The sequence below is a fragment of the Conger conger genome, chromosome 1, assembly GCF_963514075.1.
Source record: "Conger conger chromosome 1, fConCon1.1, whole genome shotgun sequence".
Taxonomy (NCBI): domain Eukaryota; kingdom Metazoa; phylum Chordata; class Actinopteri; order Anguilliformes; family Congridae; genus Conger; species Conger conger.
This window is the reverse complement of record NC_083760.1, coordinates 69009332-69031245: the sequence shown is the minus strand read 5'-3', so window position 1 is coordinate 69031245 and position 21914 is coordinate 69009332. Positions and strand designations below refer to the sequence as shown.

General features: G+C 46.5%; 1 protein-coding gene and 1 long non-coding RNA gene across 3 annotated transcripts in view; both read right to left on the bottom strand.

Annotated features, from left to right (window-relative positions):
• LOC133124161 (uncharacterized) lies at positions 1-1096 on the bottom strand. Its single transcript, XR_009708289.1, has 3 exons — positions 1040-1096; positions 763-886; positions 1-205 (listed from the first exon to the last, which is right to left on the bottom strand). It is a non-coding gene; the product is annotated as an uncharacterized LOC133124161 (long non-coding RNA).
• Positions 1097-8179: 7083 nt separating this feature from the next.
• ankrd28b (ankyrin repeat domain 28b) overlaps positions 8180-21914 on the bottom strand; it is a 32174-nt gene continuing 18439 nt past the window's right edge. For both annotated transcript variants that reach the window (XM_061232754.1, XM_061232746.1), the window contains exons 5-28: positions 21173-21373; positions 20931-21018; positions 20520-20662; positions 19745-19957; positions 18262-18340; positions 17511-17625; positions 17228-17310; positions 15801-15864; positions 15266-15334; positions 14337-14477; positions 13341-13452; positions 13166-13192; positions 12654-12728; positions 12330-12531; positions 11985-12072; positions 11564-11681; positions 11049-11268; positions 10533-10620; positions 10077-10160; positions 9524-9669; positions 9207-9289; positions 8971-9053; positions 8587-8678; positions 8180-8470 (exon numbers count right to left, since the gene is read on the bottom strand). In XM_061232754.1, coding sequence (XP_061088738.1) covers positions 8187-8470; positions 8587-8678; positions 8971-9053; positions 9207-9289; positions 9524-9669; positions 10077-10160; positions 10533-10620; positions 11049-11268; positions 11564-11681; positions 11985-12072; positions 12330-12531; positions 12654-12728; positions 13166-13192; positions 13341-13452; positions 14337-14477; positions 15266-15334; positions 15801-15864; positions 17228-17310; positions 17511-17625; positions 18262-18340; positions 19745-19957; positions 20520-20662; positions 20931-21018; positions 21173-21373 — 2898 coding nt within the window. In that variant the 3' untranslated portion in view covers positions 8180-8186. The remainder of the gene's footprint in view (positions 8471-8586; positions 8679-8970; positions 9054-9206; positions 9290-9523; positions 9670-10076; positions 10161-10532; positions 10621-11048; positions 11269-11563; positions 11682-11984; positions 12073-12329; positions 12532-12653; positions 12729-13165; positions 13193-13340; positions 13453-14336; positions 14478-15265; positions 15335-15800; positions 15865-17227; positions 17311-17510; positions 17626-18261; positions 18341-19744; positions 19958-20519; positions 20663-20930; positions 21019-21172; positions 21374-21914) is intronic.

The window sequence follows — 21914 nt, the reverse complement described above, 5'->3', positions numbered from 1 at the left end:
TTAATATGCCGAGCAATACCGACTGAACAATGATATTGAACATAATCTTTAATTAAACATCGTGCAAACTGTTGCTCTGCAGTCCGTGTAGTTGTTCCTCCAGGTAAGAATCCACAGCCCTGCTGTCCAAACCCGCTACCACTTTGTCCACATTCAAAAGGTTGTCGTCCCTGCCGTCGAAGTAGGACTGAAGGAATCTGTAAAACTGAAAAAAGTGTTCAGTCAGTGGTTTAAAGAGATACATTTACAACGAAAATTTAGAACAAACTTGCAAAGGAAATGTGTATTCATATAATGCTGCAATTTAAACATAAATGTTTCAATAAGCACATTTACATTTTGAAATAAAAAGCTACACAAATTAACAAGTCTGTTAACATTCCTATACCTATTGCAAGTGTGCTTTTGTTGGTCTAAAACTGTCCATTTCTCTGAAATGTATCCGCATACATTCTTTGTGCATTTCACATTTAAGATTTCCTCTTCAGACAGTATTCTTCTAACTAACTACAGGTGCAGGTCAGCTGTACATTCAGTGATTGATATTGGGAGCGAACACCAGCGATACATAAGATGGAAACTCTGTGGCTGAAACCCACAACAGATATTTTACTGTTGTAGCTTCCTTTACATTTTAGCACAAATTCAAACGGCAATCAAGTTTCCACATTCATCAAAGAAATAGATGAGCACTGAGGTCAACTTTCCAGTCCATCACAAAAGAGGGAGTCGTAGGCTCCAGGGAAGAGGCGGAGGTCTCACCAGGATCCTGCTCTGTGGGTTGTTGAGGGATTTCCACTCTTCCTCACTATAGACAGGATTCGATGTGATACAAGTGATGAAGAGTGCCATTGCAGCAACTGCTGCCCAGAGAGATGGTCTTAGCCTGTTACCAAAGTGTGCAACACACACACACACACACACACAATGAGCAGTGCCCTTAATTTGAGACGATAAATCAGTTATTCTCAGTGAATTCATAAACAAGTTGAATACAATATTAAGCAATAAAGAAAAATACTGCACATTACTGACTCACATTGTTACCATGGATGTTCTTGAACGGAGTAATATCAGTTGTCACACTCCTTTTGAGTCTCCTGAAGCACTGCTGGCTCTTTTATATACTCTGATCCAATGCCCTCCCCGCTCATACCCCTTCATTAGGACTAATGAGAGCACCTCCAGAAATAAATGCACATTCATTGCTACCTCCTGATTAAGGCATCACTCAGAAGCACCTATCTTGGCCTCTAATTTCCTGTTCAGATCAGATTTAAAGAATGAATAGAATCCACATTCAGTTAATCTACGTAGGGTTCAAGAGAACAGTAGCACAGCAACGTGTGAATGCTCAACCCGTGTTTACTAATCAAACAATATGCATATTTCGAGCATAAGGTGCATCGGCAAGGGAATCTGCACAGCAAGTAGAAGGGAAGGAACTACAAAAAAGTATCAAACAGCTCTTGGGATGAAAACCCATGCCAGTGCCCCTTGCCTTCTAACTCCTTAACCCTGCAGGAGGTGAGATTCATGCAGGCTGGAATCACATACGTCTGCTGCTCTCTCACGTTAGATGTGTCAGAGAGATTAATTGCGTTGTAACTAGAGAGTACTAGTCGTACCAGGCACATGAAAATGTACACCATGACTCTTTCCATCCTGCTCTACCTGTCTTAAGTGGTACTTGACGAGACAGTTATTCTCTGACTTTTTTCATAGGCACTTCATAGGCTGAAACACATGGTGCCAGCCAAGACTTTTCCTTTAAGATCCTGCCTGCCAGTGCTGACTGCAGCTAGCAGCCCTGCAGGGTGGCACATAATTAGCCAATGTGTCACCCAAGATGGAAAGGTTTCAGAGAAGATAAGTCTTATATTCACATATATGCAAATAATTGCAAATAATTACTGAAGACAATAACTGATCTGAACAAATTAAAGACTGAGGTGAATCAACAGGTTCGTACCTGGTGAAAGTGTGGACACCTGGCTATGAAAACTATTCATTTGGTTGACAATGTAGGAAGTATTCAAGTACTAAGAAAATGATAATGAGCCAACCTCAGCAACTAAATAATGAGCCTATTGATTTAGCAACCTAATTAGGAGCCTACTGATTCACCTCAAGTCTTTAATTTGATCAGTTACGTTATAAAAAATGTTGCCTCTTTTTTATAATTGGTTGCAATAAAGCACAATAAGCATGCTTAGCATTTCCGACATAATGTGGTTTTAGTGGGTAAATAATGAGTACCTAATTTAAAAAAATAGTAAAATCCTGGGATTGCGATTATGGAAACCAACATACACAGGGGGACCCTAGGACCGAGTTTTGGAAAATAGCTAACAGTTCTCCATTTGATCTGGTTTCCTTAAATATATTTCCAAAAATATATTCTTCAGAAACATCCTGATATTTATGCTGCCACTTATGGATTTAAATATTAATCAATGACAATAAGCAGGATTGAGCTGAAGGTATCTGGTTGGCATTTATATAGCACGTTTATCCAAAGCGCTGTAAATATGTAACCCATTCATACACACCCATGGCAACTGGCTGCCACGCAAGGCACCAACCAACTTGTCAGGGGTTAGGTGTATGCTCAGGGACACCCCCAGGGCGGGATCGAACCGGCAACCCTCCGAATGCCAGACGACTACTCATTATATTACATTACATTACATTATTTGGCAGACGCGCTTATCCAGAGCAACGTACAGTTGATTAGACTAAGCAGGAGAAAATCCTCCCCTGGAACAATGCAGGGTTAAGGGCCTTGCTCAAGGGCCCAACGGCTGTGCGGATCTTATTGTGGCTACACTGGGACTTGAACCACCGACCTTGCCTGTCCCAGTCCTTTACCTTAACCACTATGCTACAGGCCGCCCTACTCTTACTGCCTGGGCCAATGTCGCCCCATATCTAATTAAACTTTCTTAATTGGAGGTACAGAGCTGTTTGTACCTCTACAGAAAATGTTACTCCTGGGCCAACACCCTCATAATAATCATTATAAAGATTTTAAAAGCAAAATGTCTCCCATGGCATTGTGTCAGGGAAGATAGAATGCCATTAAAAAGGCTGTACATCTCACATAACATGCAGCATCATTAGCTCCACAAACGTGCCAGGAGACCAGGAAAGCATTACAGCAACGTCCATCTAATAAGAGAAGCGGAGGTGTGCTAATAATATCATACTCATTAGCATGCCAATTTATAGTTCCTATGTTAGAGCAAAATCATTACAGAAGAATTCATGCTAAGGAGCAGTAAAACTGGAAATGACCACACAATATCCTTTGCTGTAGCGAGCATATGAGACTTCATTTATAAATTAACTGGGCCTGAAATAATTCAGCTCATAACACTGGTTGGCAGGTAAGCCCCTTCCCCTACAGTAAGCAACAGCCGGTGCCGATCATTTTTATTTCCGACAGCTATCCCATGTAGCTTTAATCAGGTGTTGTCAGTGGCCCATCCACCCCCAACCAGGTGCAGCCAATGCGCCAACCGCAAACACAACCGAGGACGTGAGGCACAACAGGCTATCTGCCCACAGTGGGGTGAACAGTGCAGATGGCTCTAGCTCAATCCATGGCCAACTTTCTATGGTCCAACAGAGAACGGTCACACACACAACATGCACACTGCCATCTCTCTCAGTGCGTTATAGCAAAGTTCTTGAGAATTAGGTCTTTGCGTTATCCGCTGTCGGTATCCACCCTGTGGATGAGGACAGTCACCTCCCAGAATAAGGCAAGCGGCTGTATGGTGAACATGCATTTGGTAGCAGACAAGTGGACTAACTCTACTGATTCACTGAGCAAACAGCTGGGGGAAACACCCTCCAAAGCATGGCTATCCAGATGGCATACAAATGCGTCGCCCACACCTTGCCAGTTGGACTTCTGGCTCATTTCGTGTTGGGAGAGTTAAAAATCTGGGAAAATCTATGGGTGGCAACTATAGCATGCAGGTGACATTGGCTCAGGTGGTAAGAGCAGTCATTTGGCAGTTGGAGGGTTGCTGGTTCAATCCCACCCTGGGTGTGTGTGTGTGTGTGTGTGTGTGTGTGTGTGGAGATGAATGAATGAATGAGAAGCATCGATTGTACAGTGCTTTGCTTAATGGCGCTATATAAGTGCCAACCATGCATGCACAACCATTTGCAGTATAGTTTCAGCTGCCTTTACTGGTCTACAAAACTTTTAAGTGGTCTGCAAAACCTCACTTTGCGTTTTCTGGTTCAGGAGAATTATGCAACCCATGTGGGGCAGCTCATAAGGCCAGGTTTTGCGTATGATGTAAAATGACAAACTGCCATTGCTAGTAAGACATGTACTGTCTAATAGACACTACAGTACGAGCAGTGTGCGTAACTGCAGTACCATCACAAGTTGCACTGTACCAGATGCCCTGCGGAGTGTCACATTGTCCTTGGAAAGTTTCCAGAGAGTGGGGACAATGCGTGTCGTTTTTGAGGGAACGCGGTAAATGGCCTCACTGTGCCAGGACTAGTGGAAATCAACGCCTTGCATCAACAAGAGCGTATTTGCAAGAGGCATAGAATTACGTAAGGGATAATACCCGATGGGCGAGTCAGAAGGGCAATTATTTCCCCATAACTGACTCGTTCATATGGTATTATCCCGGTCATAACACGACTTACTTGCCAAAGTAATGTAGCTATGGCTACTAGTTTACAAACAAATGTATTAATTGAAACGCAATGGGAAATGGATTTTAAAAAATAGTCCCTGTTGCCGATTTTAAAAAATCTGAAAATTCATTAGCTCACCATCGCCGAAACATAATGTTAACTAACGTTAGCTCGCAAAATAATATTAAGCAATTTATAGAAATTTGACTGTGTATTCCAGACTTGTGCCATGCAACTGAAGCATAAAAAGACCTCAATATTTCGTGGAGAAGTACAGCAGTGTAAAAATCAGTTGGTAGGTCTCGTTCTTGGAGCCAGTCCCGCAAAACAACGTTTCAATTATTACGGACTTCATGGAAGAATCGGTGATAGGGACCACTTCTGTTCAGCTTATACATCAATGATCTTCATTCTGCATGCACCGATGTCAAAACGCAAATGTATGCTGGTAACACTTATCTATGTCCATGCTTTAAAAAAAATTAAAAAAATAAATAAATAAAAAAACGTCAACAAGCTTCATACAATCTCAGCAGCAATGGACAAAATAGCAGATTGGTCACATCATTCGTGTCTCACTCTGAATGTTAGTAAAACTGTATGTACGTATTTTTCAATTAGAAATAATGAAACTCACCTCCCAGACAGCACTGTGAAAGGAGAGAGGATTAAGGCAGAATCACATTTGAAGTGTGTAGGAATTATAATCGATTCAAATCTCTCCTTTAAAACAAGTTTAAAAATAAATAAAATAAAATACAACTTGGCCAATTTTAGATGTATTCGGAATCAAATGTCAACTGAACAGCACTGCTTCACATGCAAAGCTCTAAATAGTTTTTAAAGCTCAAATGAAGATTTTGTTAAAAGCAAGGCAGCTATGTAAGCACCAATGCCTCCGCCAGGTCACAGCTCTATACAAACTAAATAGGCCTATTGCTGCGGTTCCCCATGACATGATATGGATCACACTGTGTTGCATTGTATTGCTTGTGTCTGTGTTTTTTGTATAGTATAGTATAGTATAGTATAGTATAGTATAGTAAAGTATAGTATTGTGCATATGGCACTTTTGTCTTTATTATGCATTTCCTGCCCAGGGACTGCGGATGAAAATGAGCTCTATAGCTAAATATGGTACAACAGTAGGTAGTTTACAGAGAATCAGTGTAACGTTAATGCATAGAATTTAGCATCTCGGGGCGTTCCTTAAGTATATTATTCTACGCTTGTTGCTTTCGGTCGTCTTATGGAGTGAATTACAGACAGTATACATTTGATCATTCTCTCCTCACTCACTCTTGTGTTGCAAGTTATGTTATTATAACTGCCCAAGTTAAAACGCTCGGTTACATTACATTATTGGCATTTGGCAGACGCTCTTATCCAGAGCGACGTACAGTTGATTAGACTAAGCAGGAGACAATCCTCCCCTGGAGCAATGCAGGGTTAAGGGCCTTGCTCAAGGGCCCAATGGCTGTGCGCATCTTATTGTGGCTACACCGGGATTACAACCACTGACCTTGCGTATCCCCGTCCTGTACCGTAACCACTACGCTACAGGCCGTCACACATTAGGTTTGAAACATCTCCCATGGTTATCTTTCCGATAATGTAAAGTGTAACTCAATGCAATGTAGCCTACAGAAACATTTTGTCACGAGGTCGGCTATAAGCGGACTACTTGCACGAATAAGAAATGAATCGAGTATGCCGTTGCGCGCAGATATTTGTTGCATATTTAATCTGTGAAAAAATTCTACGCGCTCGTTCGATCCGTTCTCGTTAGCCGAGTTATACAAAAATAATGCACTTTCACATGACACGACCAATTGGCCAATCAGAATGCCGAATTTGCCCTTGGTGTTCGGTTACTTTTCAGTGCCGAGGTATATTAAAAAAAAAAAAAAAAAAAAAAAAAACATGAATAGTTACTTGGTCCAGCCACAACAGAACTGCCCTTATATAAGGAAAGGAAAAGAAAAGCAAAAGAAAATGCATACCAAACAGAAAATACAACAGCACAGGTGAATAAAGTACCACAATACCAGTTAATTATTAAATTACATAACCCACTTCTGGATTTTATTACCCATAAAATATACAGGAATCTCAGATGTACTGAAAGTGTGCATGAAGGTATAGTATCCAAGCAGTCACTATTTCCTATGAACATGCTAGTTTCATCCCTTCAAAACAAAAGGAAAAAAATCTTTCTGTTCAACTTCCATGAAGCCAGTTGATATAGTGTACAGATTTCCAGTTTAAAATATTTTTTTAAAAATCATTGAAGAAAAAACAAAAATAATGCTTTTGTTTTTCTAACAATCACATACAGAACTGGATGGTTTCCTCAAATGAATGCAAGCGAAACCTTTCAAAATGACATCAAGGAGAGGAGGAAGAAAATAAAGACAAATCATATTTTGTATATAAGAGGAATTCAATGGTGTTGTGTTATTGGTATAGACAGTGTTCTCCACCCCAGAGCAAACCATGCTTGCAGCTAATTGCCTGGCTTACAGTATCAGTGCTTTTCACAAACGTAGTGTTACTCATTGTCCATCAACATAGTGTCCCTCTGGCAGCTCCCGGTACACCTTTTCATTTAGAAACTCATGAAGGCACAGAATGATGAAAATAACCTACAGATATCACTAATGGAAAAGAGCAATCCTTTATTTCTAAAATAATGGACTGGGAAGGCCAGTTTTAATTTGTCATTGTGGTTAGCTTAAGTTACAACTGTACGTTCAATTTTTTTCCTCAAATCTGATCTTTAATCTTGAATACAGTTAATAAACGATGCGATTTTCCAGAGGATCTGGAGTTTAGTGTAAAAACCCTGACAGCACCACACAGGCTGGTCTCAAAATTATACGCAAAAACGCTCAACTGTTTTATTAAAATTTTGTCTCAAAAATATTTATTCCCCCCACCCTCACATTAATCAAAGATGATGCAGGTATGTGCGTCTTGACTCAGAGTGCAGCAACAGGACAAAAAAAGAAAGACTCTCTCATTCTCCATCGCGAAAAAGCAATCCAAGTCACCACTCCACCAGCCTGAATCAAACCTCACTTGCAGTCATGACCGGTTAAAATGTTTCGGACGACTTTTTGGTCCCTTCGGCCACCCCCTCCACCCGCACCTCCACCTACATAAGTGCTCTTAAGCCACAGGATTATTGCCCCAGTGACTGACGTCTTAGCTTCACTGCTCAGTCTGAACACCGTCACTGAGGACATGAGTAGCTGGGCTGGAGTAACTGCTGAAATGTGCTGACCCGTGGCGCAGGATGAAGACGAAGATGAAGATGAAGATGATGAGAAAGCAGTGGTGTAGGCCGGCCTCCCGTGCGTCTCTCTCCGTGTGGGACTCCTGAGTCGTAGGCACGCCCGGCTGAAGGGCTTCTCAGCCAGGTGGGCTCTGGTGATTAAGACAGCGGTGTCTCTCCGCTCCCATCCCCTCCCCTCCCCGTCTCCACCCTCCCACCCTCCCTCCCCCTTTCTCCCTCAGTAGGTCTCGGAGTCGGAGTCATTGAGCTCATCGTCCGGGGCGTAGAAGCCGTCCCCTCGGCCGATGTTGTTGAAGCTGCAGTAGGAGCTGTGCTCGCTCCTCAGGATGGGCAGGGTGTCGAAGGTCACGGTCTTGGAGGGGTTGGAGTAGTGGTTAATGGCACTGAAGCTCAGGTTGGGAATGCTGGAGCCGGGAGACACGCGCATCATGGTGGCCAGGATGAGGGCCAGGCAGTCAGCCACGTCTTTGTTCGGGGCGCATGCCAGGGCAGGGGTGTACCCTGCGGACAGAGATTCAGTGTTTCAGGAGGACTGCGGGATGAAATGGAGAGCCCTTAAACTGACCGTCCTACAGTAAAGCTAGTTTTGGCAGAAGCCGCTGGGGCTTCCCGCTCACCGTTTTCATCCACAGCGAGAACGCTGGCGCCTTTTCCCAGAAGCTCTTGTACCACCACTGTCAGACCGTTCCGTGCCGCCACATGGAGGGGACTGTGAGGACAAGAACAGAGTCTGAGCAAAACCGGCACCTCATAGATCCACTACAACACAAGTACAGAACAACTAACCAATGTATATTATATTTGTATTAAATATCATACATACACATATGTATAAATGTCATCGCATACAAGGATGCAGACAGTTGTCTTCTACAAGAATCTAAATTCAATTTCAAAGTACTGTTACACCACAAGGGGGCACCAATGATCAGCAGATCCATACTGGAGGCTGAGGCTGAAGCATGAAACCTCCCCCCCCCCCCCGCAAAAACGGTACACACGTCTGTAAAGCTGCATTTGTGGAGTTGATGAGGTTCCGGTCGGTTATCTTCTCCAGTATTAACAAGGCACTCGTCTCATGTCCCTTTTGAACGGAAACACAACAGCAGCATGTTAAAAGACACGTTCAGGTAAAGCATTTCTCCGCTCTGTCAGCTGTCGCCGGTCAGTACGTGTTCCATGTGCGGATGCTAAAGAGCAGCAGTAAAATGAAATGGCAGCAGTAACAGACGCATACCTTGTTGCAAGCCAGATGCAGAGCAGTGTTCTTGTTGGCATCCTGCATCGTGAGGTCCGCTTTCGCACTGCTCACAAGCACCTCTGAAAAATAAGGGCACAGCTTCCATCATCCAAAATAAACGAAATGATACCGCACTAAAAGTGCGATTGAGAATGAACAGGTGACAGACAGAAAAAGCTTTTGGATTTCTACGATTGATTTCTATTCAGTGTCAACAGCTTTAGTATTCCAGCAGCATTGGCTACACGTATGCGTTGACACACACGTTACACCACGCCAGTGCGGGGACAGAGCAAGAGAAAGGCCGACCGTACCGACGGCGTTGGTCTGGCCGTTCTCGGCGGCCATCATGAGGGGAGTTTTTCCGGAACTGTCCACGCTGTTGACCTGGGCGTTCTGGCCGAGCAGCAGCTGCAGGCACTCCACGTGGTCCGTGAAGGCCGCCGCGTGCAGGGGGGTCCTGTGGAGACGCGAGCGTTCAGGGGCGCGTTCAGGGGCGCGTTCAGGGGCGCGTTCAGGGGCGCGTTCAGGGGCGCGTTCAGGGGCGCGTTCAGGGGCGCGTTCAGGGGCGCGTTCAGGGGCGCGTTCAGGGAACACGGTCTACCCTCTAATCACACGGCCTACCGAAGGCACCGCTTTAACCAGGCCACAGAGCTTCAAAGCACAGAGTTCATAAATGCATTACTATTTTTCATTAATATATATCCAGATTACAATTTCTACTAACCATGGTGGTAGCGTTTTTTTATTGAGCAGTAATGGTTTTTCGAACAATGTTTAATCGTTTACCCAATTTTTTAGTAAGACCTGTTCACCAGTTTAGTTTTTTTCTATCCCCGAGTATAACCTTTTCTGGGAAGACTTCACCTGTTTTTGGAATCCATAGCGTTCACGATTCCTGGACCCAGGGTGTCGATCAGCATCTCCGCCGCCCCTTCATTATCATTAATTCTGCAGGAGGAGACACAGTGAGCCCTCCGCTGGAGTACACACAGCATGCACTGTGTGCCCAACACTCACAACAATGTTACAGGATGAGGACAGTCATTTTAATCTAGGCTCACCTTTATAATGCACCAAGCTTTGTAACAAATCTGGAGTACATAAGAAAAAGGCCTGGCATACACATACATCAGAGGCAGAAAACAGATTCAGAAAGGAAAAGTTCTCCAGTATTTTCCAATCCTGGATTGCCAATTGGCACCATTTTCCGGTCAGGAGGGAGAACAAATGAGTACATTAGCTGGTTGAGTTCACAGGGAGGACAGGACCCCTGGACTCTCCACCTGATTTGCGCATGCAGTCAGTACAGTCAACACTTACACAGCACAGTGAAGGGGGCTGAAGGTGTTGCCCTCCACCTTTCGGAAAACCTCCTGCTCAAGCAGCACTTCAACACACGTGTCATGACCTGAGGTAAGAGACGACCCCAACGTCAACCCACATCTTTGTGTGCAATGGCTCGGCCTAACAGCCAAAACAAGCTTCATCATCCGACAACATGCACTTTGTTTATCTGCTTAGCAGACACAACAGCCCAGTACAACTCACAACAAACGCATCACTTATTTCCAGGCACTCAGCTGGATGTTTACAGCACCAAGAGTTCATGATTATAGCATCGAGAGTTCCTTCAGCATCACAACGCTCAGTACATTATCATCTCCCTGCAGTAAACCCACATTCCGACTTGCACTCGCCAACGGTAATGGCTGTCAAATAAAAGCTGACACTGCTGACCAGTGCAATAGCTCTGGTTGTAGCACAATAAAGAAGAATAATGTGCATCACTGACAGAAACAGTAGGCATTAGAGAAGAGGTTCCTCTAACTGAAGTACCGTTGTAGCAGGCCCAGTGCAGGGGGGTGTAGCCTCGGTTGTCTGTGATGATGGGCAGGGCCTCTATGGACTGCGCGGCCTGCAGTAGACCCCCCAGGACCCCGATGTGTCCGCACGCAGCCGCCAGGTGCACAGGGGTGCGCCCCCTACAGTCCCGCACCAGGAAGTTGGCACTGTGCTGCAGCAGAGCCTCCATGCACTCCTCATGGCCCGTCACCGCCTGCAGAGGAGAGCGTGGCGGCCATTTTAAACATGGCCATTCCTCCGACCATCACCCGCCAGGTCCACATATATAACTTACTGATGTACAATATGAGCTGCATTAGGATAAATGCAACAGCGTCTCCTATGATATGCAATTATTCATGAACTTATGACAAGCATTACAATGTATCTAATAATTATAATGTATTTAAATTGATAAAGGTGAAACCATTTGTGATGGCTGTACATGTGGTCCTTAGAGTGCCATGTCTTAAGGACTAAGAGTCCAGCAGGAAGTGTGGGTCTCTCACCCCTCGGTGTAAAGCGGTCCTGCCCCACTTGTCTTTGGCGTCCACATTGGCTCCCTTGTTGAGCAGGGAGTAAACGCAGTCTGTGTGTCCACTGAGCACAGACAACATCAGGGGAGTCCTGACAGAAACAAGGGTCATGATCAGTGTTCCACAGCTCTGGTTCCTCAAAACCCCTGAAACTGCTGGGTGTCACCCATTACATTTCTTCAGCTGCATACTTGTATCACTTAAGCATATCTATAAATCTATAAATAAAATAAATGCAAATATTTCAGAAGGGATATAGAGAACTATAAATATCAAGCAGTTTCAGACTGCTCGTAAGCAACTTTTTGCCAAGCAGAGAACCTTCCAGAAGCAAAACGCAGATGAAGAACATCAGTGTTGACTTGCATGCCATCCTCCGATTCCTCAAACTTACTGTCCATTGCCGTCCTGAATGTCCACAGCAGTCTGCAGATCCGCATTACCAATCAGCAAACGCAAACACTCAGAATGGCCATTTGTGGCTGGAAGAAAATGTCATAAGCATCATCAGTAAGCTTGTGACCAATGAGCTGCTTACAAAACATACAACTGAAATACAGATGTTGTCAGTGCAACATTAGGCCAGATTTGGACTTCTGAGTGGAGCGTACATGGCCATTATACACACAGCTTCAAAGAAAAATTACCCAGTACTGCCCAGAGGAACTCAACACTTGCATGAAAGGAATAACGTGAACAGGAGCCCGGATCGGAAAGGCCCAGCACGGTGCAGGTGTACCTGCAGCATGGATGGGGGTCCTCTTCAGCGTATAGTCCTTCACCAGGATGGAGGCCCCCTGGTTGATCAGCACATCCACACACTCCACGTGGCCCTTGAAGGCAGCCAGGTCCAGGGGGGTGCGGCCCTGGCTGTTCCTTACGTCCAGGTCCAGCAGGGACTGGACCAGCACCTCCATGGCCTGATGGTGCCCATGGTACGCCTGCACAAGACAGAAGCAGCTCAAGTCCTGGCCTACACTGCCTGTTCCACAGCTCCAGGGTGGGAGAGGAAAGCGTGATTAATCTCCAGTGACGCGACGCTACAGGGCGAGGCTGTACTCACAGCTAAGTGCAGGGGGCTGATGGGGGCGCGGACATCAGAGTCGTTCAGGATATCGGTCCCAGACGTCTCCATAAGCTGGGGAAGGGGAACAGCAGATCAGTCCTGTGTTTCAGATCAACACCACTGCAGCGAAACGCTTCATAAGACTCTTAGGAGACCATTATAGGTCCATTTACAGGGCTTTAATGGCTTTTAAAGGCTGCTTATTTACTGAATATACTGTGCCCTCTTTATTATTTGGGACAAAAATCCATCATTTATTTATTTGTACTCCACAATCTAAAATTTTTAATAAAAAATAAAATCACATGTGGTTAAATTGCAGTGTCAGATTTCAATAAAGGGTATTTTAATACATTTCGGTTTCCCAAAATATTATACTGCCCTGAAATGGCTTATGCATCAACTCCACTGTTTCTACATGGTATAAAACCTACATGTTAATTGTGTGATTCCAAATCTAAAGATTATGGAGGGCGCTGCATACAGGGTAATTGACTTTAAAAACGTACCACATCAAGAGGCGTTTCACTAGCAATCTGAAAAATAAGAGGTGAGAATGCATTAATGTGGGCAAAAAACACATTCACAAGATACAGACACAGAACTGACACGATGCCTGTGCGACTTAATGAACCACCAGAAGCAGATGGCATGTCCACTGCCCTCACCACGGGGCGGACTCACCAGCTCCAGACACAGGCGGTGGCCGTAGGCTGAGGCGTAGTGCACCGCGTTGTAGCCCTGCTTGTCCCGGATCCCTGGGTTTGCGTCATTCCGCAGTAAATACTCCAGGCACCTGAGGACACGCCAGAGTCAACATGTGGCACGCGAAGGCACACACACCGAGCACACATACTGAGACCAACACACGCACCAACCAACACACACGCTGAGACCGGCACACACGCTGAGACCGGCACACACGCTGAGACCGGCACACACGCTGAGACCGGCACACACGCTGAGACCGGCACACACGCTGAGACCAACACACACGCTGAGACCAACACACACACCAACCAACACACATGCTGAGACCAACACACACACCAAGCACACATACTGAGACCAACACACGCACCGACCAACACACACACCAAGCCAAACACACATACTGAGACCAACACACGCACCGACCAACACACACCAAGCCAAACACACATGCTGAGACCAACACACACACACCGAGCACACATACTGAGACCAACACACGCACCGACCAACACACACACCAAGCCAAACACACATGCTGAGACCAACACACACACCAAGCCAAACACACATGCTGAGACCAGCACACATACTGAAACCAACACACGCACCGACCAACACACACACCAAACACACATGCAAACCAAAGCACACACCAAGCACACACGCTGAGACCAACACACAACCCGACCAACACACACCAAGCACACACAGGCAGAGACCAAAACACACACACACACACCAAACACACATGCTGAGACCAACACAAGCACCAACCAACACACACACCAAGCAGAGACCAAAACACACACACACCAAACACACATGCTGAGACCGACATGCTCACTCACACCCAGGCACTGAAACACACACTTGTGCATGGACATGCAGACAAATCCACGTGGACAGAGTAGCACACAACATGCGCACACGCGCACACACACACACACACACACAGCTGCGACTCACTTTCCGTCTGTGTCGGAGGCGGCTGCGTAGTGTAGCGGGGTGCAGCCCCTCTCATCCAGGTCATTGACGCTGGCCCCAGACCCCACCAGGGCAAACAGGCACTGGTAGTTACAGTTGGCAGCAGCATAATGCAGAGGTGTCCTACAGGGGGCAGCAAACCCAAAATCTCATTAGCTAGCCTCACAAGCTGCACAAGAGTATAAATCAGCTTCTGCCATTCCACAAACACTGTTCCTAGGAAAAACACTTAATTTACCATAGATTATACAATTTCATGCATAGCAATATCAGTCAGCTTTTTGTTTTTGCAAAGGAAATACTTGGAATCCACAGTAAGTTGGCTGATGTCAAACTCCTAACATCAAAATTGTGTTTGAGCACGCTTAAGGACAGTACAGTACACACAGCCAAACGCTGGCTTAGCCCTTTCACAGGACAACCCTTGGTGCCCTTTGCACCCAAAAACACCTGCGCTTAGTCACCAGCACACCATGTCCCGACAGGACCAGGGCACAATGTCTGAGCACCGATGACAAATGACAGAACGCAACCAATCAAGGTTTGAACAACACAGACTTAACCTCCCTCCTCAGCTAAGAGCAAATGGAAAAATGTGCTGAACAGCGAGTCCCAGAGGAGCAGGGTTGTGCATCTCAGCTCTATTCACTTCAGCAGGCCTCTTTCTGCTGAATACAAGCAAGCGTGTGGGCAGTAATGACCTTGTACTGCAGTCAATCAGAGAATGTGCAAAGGTGATGGAAAGTTAATTAATAATTCATTATAACTCTCCAGAGAGGAGAAATCCCAGACACCGCAGACGGCAAGCTAAAATAATTACTCACCATGATAACGCTACTGCAGTACAACAGGAGCCTCTCGGACTAGATTTACCTCGAAGGGAGCAAGAACGAGGTCAGAAAAGCACTCACCTGCCAAACTTATCCTTTCTGTTGAAATCTGCCCCAGTGTTGAGCAAGAGATTTAAGCACTCCAAATTCCTGAGAAGCAGAAAGGTGTTCCATCACTCAGAGTTTATTTACTCACATTTCTACATTTTCTGCATTACTGGATCTTATCAATAAGTCAATAAAATTTTATGTCAGGGTGGGATTCCAGGTTACAAGCACAGCTTCTCGATCATTATACCATATTACAGGTAGTGAATAAAACCAAGAACACACAAGTGTTCCAACACTGAGGGGCGCTGGGAGTTCATGGTCAGGCTGGAGAGAATGTAAGGTCAATGGCAATAGTTGCTTAAGTCACGGCATGGAATGATCATCTTAAGATGATCGCCCCTTCTTTCCTACGGAGTTCAAATGCAGTATCAACGGAGTACTTGATGATGTAGGGCTCTTCTTAACGGGCATGATGCTAACGCACTATTTGTCACTGCCATGCAAAGGAATATAATGAGCCAGTGCAGAGGTCGTGTGGGGGAGACGTGAGAACATCCCGACTCACCCTCCGGCCGCAGCGGCGTGTAAACACGTCCTGCCAAAATCATCAGGGGTATCGATGTCGAAGCCTGGGGGGGGGGGATGACATTTCACTGCAGTTATAAGGAGCACCACACACACTCCGGTGTGCCGTTTAGCACCAGTGAACAGGCAATTTGTTATGCTGTCAGATATTAGCACCTCGGATCAATCTGTTCAGTGCCGTCTCATTGCCCGTGGTACAGGCAGTCTGGGTGATTTCTTGTCTACCCCTTAAGCATGAGAAGGACGACTGTTTCTATGCAGCAAAGCATATTGCAAAATTCCCCTTCACTAAGAATAATGTTTCGTATTAAATTTTAATCAACTGATGGATCGTCCGATAAGGACCATGCAACAACAGTGACTGAACAGGATGACGTTCTCTGACCTGTAAAGACCAAACTTGCTGAGTCCAAGGCCACAGAATGCTGCAGTATCAGCGCACTGTCGTCATGAATCTTTAACGTTCAGCCGGGTTTCAAATACTGGCAGACCGCAGGAAGGCCAGACTACCTGCTCTGAGTGTCTCAAAAGGTCCCATCCATCCACCCCCACTGCCACATCGCAATAACAGCTCCATTTGTTTTCTCTGCACTAAATGAGCAACAATTTGGGCGCAAGCCAGAAACAGTGACGGAAATACCACAAAAGTATCTGTGGAAGACCTGAATATGAAAAAATTATAAATAAATAATTTCTATTGATCACCATCAACCATCGTGGGAGGGGGGAAGAATTCAACACTCAACTATTCGTATTGTTAATCAAACTGCATATATCCTACTAACCCAGTCCAGAATCCTGGAGTAATGACACATAATGAATGTGCTAGAAATAAACAAGCCCCTCATAGGCCTGGAGAAAACAACCCTTTCAAAGGGCTGAGAAATAACATTCTCCAACATAAAAGGCCATTTTTATGCCCCAAATATCTGAATCAGCCAAATAACTTCAGACCATAATAGTCTTCACATACCAAAATAATTCAATAAGAGGAGCCATATTTATATAGAGGATGAGGAAGCCTTTTAGTTCCATCAATAAACTTCTGCAAGCTAAGCACTATATCAAAAATGGCTCCACTCTTCTGTTAATGACAGGAAGCCTAATGTTAACAATCTGCCGAGATGGGTCGAGACCCAATTAAACTGCATTGTACACCTCATTTTAACTATTTTCAATCTGCATTTAACAAATGTTGTGGACCATGTAATTTCGGAGGAGATAAAAACAAGACGTAAATCTTATTATTTTGTTTGTGTGGTTCCTCACTAGCAGCTGAAAGGGGAGGATGGAGAGGAGCTTTCTGTGTTGTGTTGTTGATGTTTCTGTGCTGAAAGGCACTCAGCACATTGTTGGCGGACTGCAGGCAGTTTCCCAGCACTGCAGGGGTGGGCGGGAGACACTCACCAGAGGATAGGAGCTTCCGGCAGCAGTCGGAAAACCCGCTGAGAGCGGCCAAGTGCAACGGGAACATCCCGTGAATACCCCGCCTGCAACAGAGCCAGGACCGTAAACCAGCCGCAGACCCCCACACTCCACACACAACACACTGCATCACTGGCTCTCCTCCTTTCAGATGACTAAAATAACCAGACCATAAGTGCAGTGAAGAACTTGGAAGCAGGTTAAGTTGACCTATTGAACATGACGATGGTAAATGAACATGAACGGGGCTGAGAAAGCGGCTGACCTGGCGGTGTCCGCTCCGTTGGTGACCAGCGTGTTGATGAGGAGCTCGTGTCCGTAGCGAGCCGCTATGTGCAGGGGGGTGTTACCGTTCTTATCTTCACAGTCTATCTCAGCACCTGAAACCACGCAACCCACCGCTCAGCACTCTGCATCCCAATACATGTAACAAACGAGCAAGTGAGTCTGAGGTCGAGTTAGCACTTAAAGATATTCAGTCAACTATTATCTTCTGAGAAAGTATATGAGTAAAAACCCAAACATACATAACAAAAACGGTGCTTTTGCTGCCTCAAATTCAAGTGGTAAAATTCCACATAACCCACGCCACTATTTTCATAATGGAGGAAGGACTATAACAATACAACATAACGTAAACTGGCGCGGATGTTGGCAGGAATGGATGAGCAGCAGGAAAGGATGCGACACGTTTTTCCCAGCACGTGGCCGGATGTCGGAGGATCTGGTTTCGATGCCCTGCTGAATCATCTCAAAGTCTGTTAAAAATAATCCCGGCCTGTTTGTTTTTTTGCCTTGCTGTTTATCTGAAGGCAGGCTGATGGCCTTGCATAAGCTTGTGTACTGTGAGGTCACATATTCCGAGAACCAATCTTGCAGCACATTAGCCTTCATTAAAGTCTGCGAGCTAAAGTTGTCCAGAAATGTACGACACACAGCAGTGAACATAATGGCAGAGGATCGGCGGGTGCTTGGCCTGATTTGACCGAGGGAAAGCTGGGGACGTGCAGACTCACCACTCTGAATGACGGCCTGAGATCTGGAGAACCTTCCGTGGATGGCGGTCATGTGCAGGGGGGTCTTCCCGTCTTTACTCTGGAGAGGGAGAGGGAGAGAGAGAGAGAGAAAGAGATGGACCATCAGTAACAAAAGCTCCTTATTTTCTGTGTCCAGGAAAATTCAGTGGCCCCCAATTACCCATGTGCGTCAATTCTCCCCCATGAAACTCAGTAAATGAAACAATTGGTTTACTTGTATGTGCTGAGGCACGTTGGATATTAGTCATCCAGCGAATAAGTAGTAGGTGCAGTTATACAGCACACCACCAGGTCGCAGTGCTTCGCCCGGCAGAGTTAACTACACAACTCCATGGCCTGCCAAATATAAACTTGAAACTGTGTACATGTCCTCGCCTTTCAGAAGCGTTCGATGTCCATCAGTACATGATTTAAGTACTATATAGAAGCACAAAGAAGGATGTATTAAAGGACAGATCAGGACACTAATGACATCGTGCAGCACATTAATCCATGTTCACGTCTTCCCTGTCTAGATGCAATCGGCCTTCAACAAAAGAATAGTAGTGCGCGCTCTCCTTAACCTATGCTAAATAACAAACCGCAAATAATTCACAGAGAGAGAGAGAGAGAAATTTTGTTACTGAAAGAAAGAGAGAAAATAGGAAAAACATGATCTTTTCAGGTTCTGCTGGTTCGTCCATCACAAAAGCTTCAGGGCCTCTGCAGAGAACAGAATGTGCTGGTCTGGGGGCGAGAGTCCCAGAGGCTGTGCGTTATGAGCCCCCCTCTCCAGTGCTCACCATGCAACGGTGAAACAGAACAGCCCGTACGCGGCACGTCTTTCTCCACACTTTAAATTATTAAGGGCCACCGTGGGTCCAGAAATCCCGCTGTCATGTTATACCTGCCGCTCAGCCCAGTCGAGGAGCTCTGGGTGTGTGTGTGTGTGCGTGTGTGTGTGTGTGTGTGTGTGTGTGTGTGTGTGCGTGCAAGTGCGTGCGCTTATGTGCGTGTGTGCGTGTGCTTGTGTGTGTGGTCAGAACAGAGCTGCCCAGTAATGAAGTTCAAAACAGCAGCTCTAAATGAAATAAAAGCTCTCTGGCAAGAACAACCCGGAACATTATGGTTACCTTCAACACCTAACTGTGTTAAATGCGTGAATGAACTCCTTTATTTTTCAACTAAGGGACTCAACATGCCTTGATCCCTCCTACTAGATAACTGGGATTACAAGTTATTGCGTGATATAGGAGTAAACTCTTGGATGGCTGCAAAGGAAATGAAAATTGATGCATGCATATTCAAATCGCAAAAGAACACAATAGAAGACTACACCAAAAGTGCAGGGGCACCAGCTTTGACTGTTGCCAAAGCTTGTAAAAATATGGCTTTGCTAGTGTGAATGGCCCACCCATGCGCATGTTAGCTCGTGGTGTCCTTCCGGCCATAAACGTGCGGACTCTGTTCAGGCAGGCCTCACCTTTATGTTGACGTCGGCTCCGTTGCCCACGAGCAGCTCCAGGCAGAGCGCGCCGTGGCGGGAGGCGGCCGTAAAGTGGAGCGGGGCGAAGCCCTTCTCGTTAACCTGGTTGACGTTGGCGCCGCACTCGATGAGCTCGTTCACCACCACGTCCTGCCCGTTGTAGCAGGCCACGTGCAGAGGGGTGTTTCCATACGCGTTGGGCTCGTTTATCTACAGGCAGGGAGAGGAGGATGGGCACGGAGCTCACTAAAGATATTCCAGCCTTCAGAGAAGACCAGGACCATGAATGCAGCTGACGTGGGTGTACACACTCAGACATGCAGGCACACAGACACAGACACAGACACAGACACAGACACAGACACAGACACAGACACAGACACAGACACAGACACAGACACAGACACAGACACAGACACAGACACAGACATGCTCAGAAATGCAGGCACACACATATGTGCTCAGACATGCTGGCACGTGTGCACAGACACTCACACACACACACACAGACAGACACACGTGTGCTCAGACACACAGGCGCACACACAGGCGCACACACACAGGCGCGCACACACAGGCGCGCACACACAGGCGCGCACACACAGGCGCGCACACACAGGCGCGCACACACAGGCGCGCACACACAGGCGCACACACACAGGCGCGCACACACAGGCGCACACACAGGCACACACACAGGCACACACACAGGCACACACACAGGCACACACACAGGCACACAGGACAGCGGTTGAGGGACACACACACTCACATCCACTCCCAGGTCCAGAAGGCACTTCACAACGCTGATCATGCCACTGGAGGCGGCTGCGTGCAGGGGGGTGTAGGCCTTCTTGTCTTTGCAGGTGGCCTCAGCGCCGTGGGATATCAGAAGCTTCACCACCTCAATGTGCCCTGAAACACAGCATCAAGACTTCAGCCTCCCAGGAAGGGGTCAGAGGTCACCCTGTGATGGCACTCAGGTCAGAGGCTGTCCGTCTGACCGGGTCAGGCCAGGGCACTACTGTTTGAGGAACAACAGGATCAGCACGTCCCAGAGAGCCAGCAGCTGTGGTGGACCACACGGTGGGCCAGACTGAGCTATATTATATCTCTACCTATAGCTCAAACACTGATGGTAATGCACACCACTGCAAACACAACTGAAAGAGCCGGAGCTTACCCATATACGCAGCCCAATGGATTGCCCGCCGGTCCTTCTTATCGAAGGCATTAATGTTGGCGCCTCTGGACAGGAGCAACTTCACCATCTAGTGAAGTGAGAGACCAAAGCAGCAGTGAGCTATGACGCGTCTCCTCGACCCAGACCAAAGCAGCAGTGAGCTATGACGCGTCACCCAGACCCAGACCAAAGCAGCAGGTCTCCTCGCAGGTGTGAGGAAGGCCGTTTCCGTGGGCACTGACCTCCAGGTGGCCGCTGAAGGCAGCGTGGTGAAGCGCGGTGCGTCCGGCTCGGTCCGACACGTTGACGTTGCTCAGGAGCGGGACCAGGGCCTCGGCGCAGCGCACCGCCTTGTTGGCGGCCGCGATGTGCAGCGGAGTCTGCCAGTTCTTATCCCGCGCGTTAACATCTGCCGAGTGCTTCAGCAACACCTGCACTGCATCCTGCACAGACAAAGAGCGTCACTGGAGAGGACTTCACACCATAAAAGAGCTTCACTGGGGAGGACATCACACCATAAACAAGCTTCACTGGAGAGGAATTCACACCATAAACAAGCTTCACTGGAGAGGAATTCACATCACTTACCAGTGCTAACACAGATAGTGCTGCACTGGAGAGGTCTAGACCACACACTGCATACTAGTGCTAACACAGATAGTGCTTCACTGGAGAGGTCTAGACCACATACTGCATACTAGTGCCAACACAGATAGTGCTGCACTGGAGAGGTCTAGACCACACACTGCATACTAGTGCTAACACAGATAGTGTTTCACTGGAGAGGTCTAGACCACACACTGCATACTAGTGCTAACACAGATAGTGTTTCACTGGAGAGGTCTAGACCACACACTGCATACTAGTGCTAACACAGATAGTGTTTCACTGGAGAGGTCTAGACCACACACTGCATACTAGTGCTAACACAGATAGAGCTGCACTGGAAAGGTCTAGACCACAGACCACAGCGAGTGATTCACA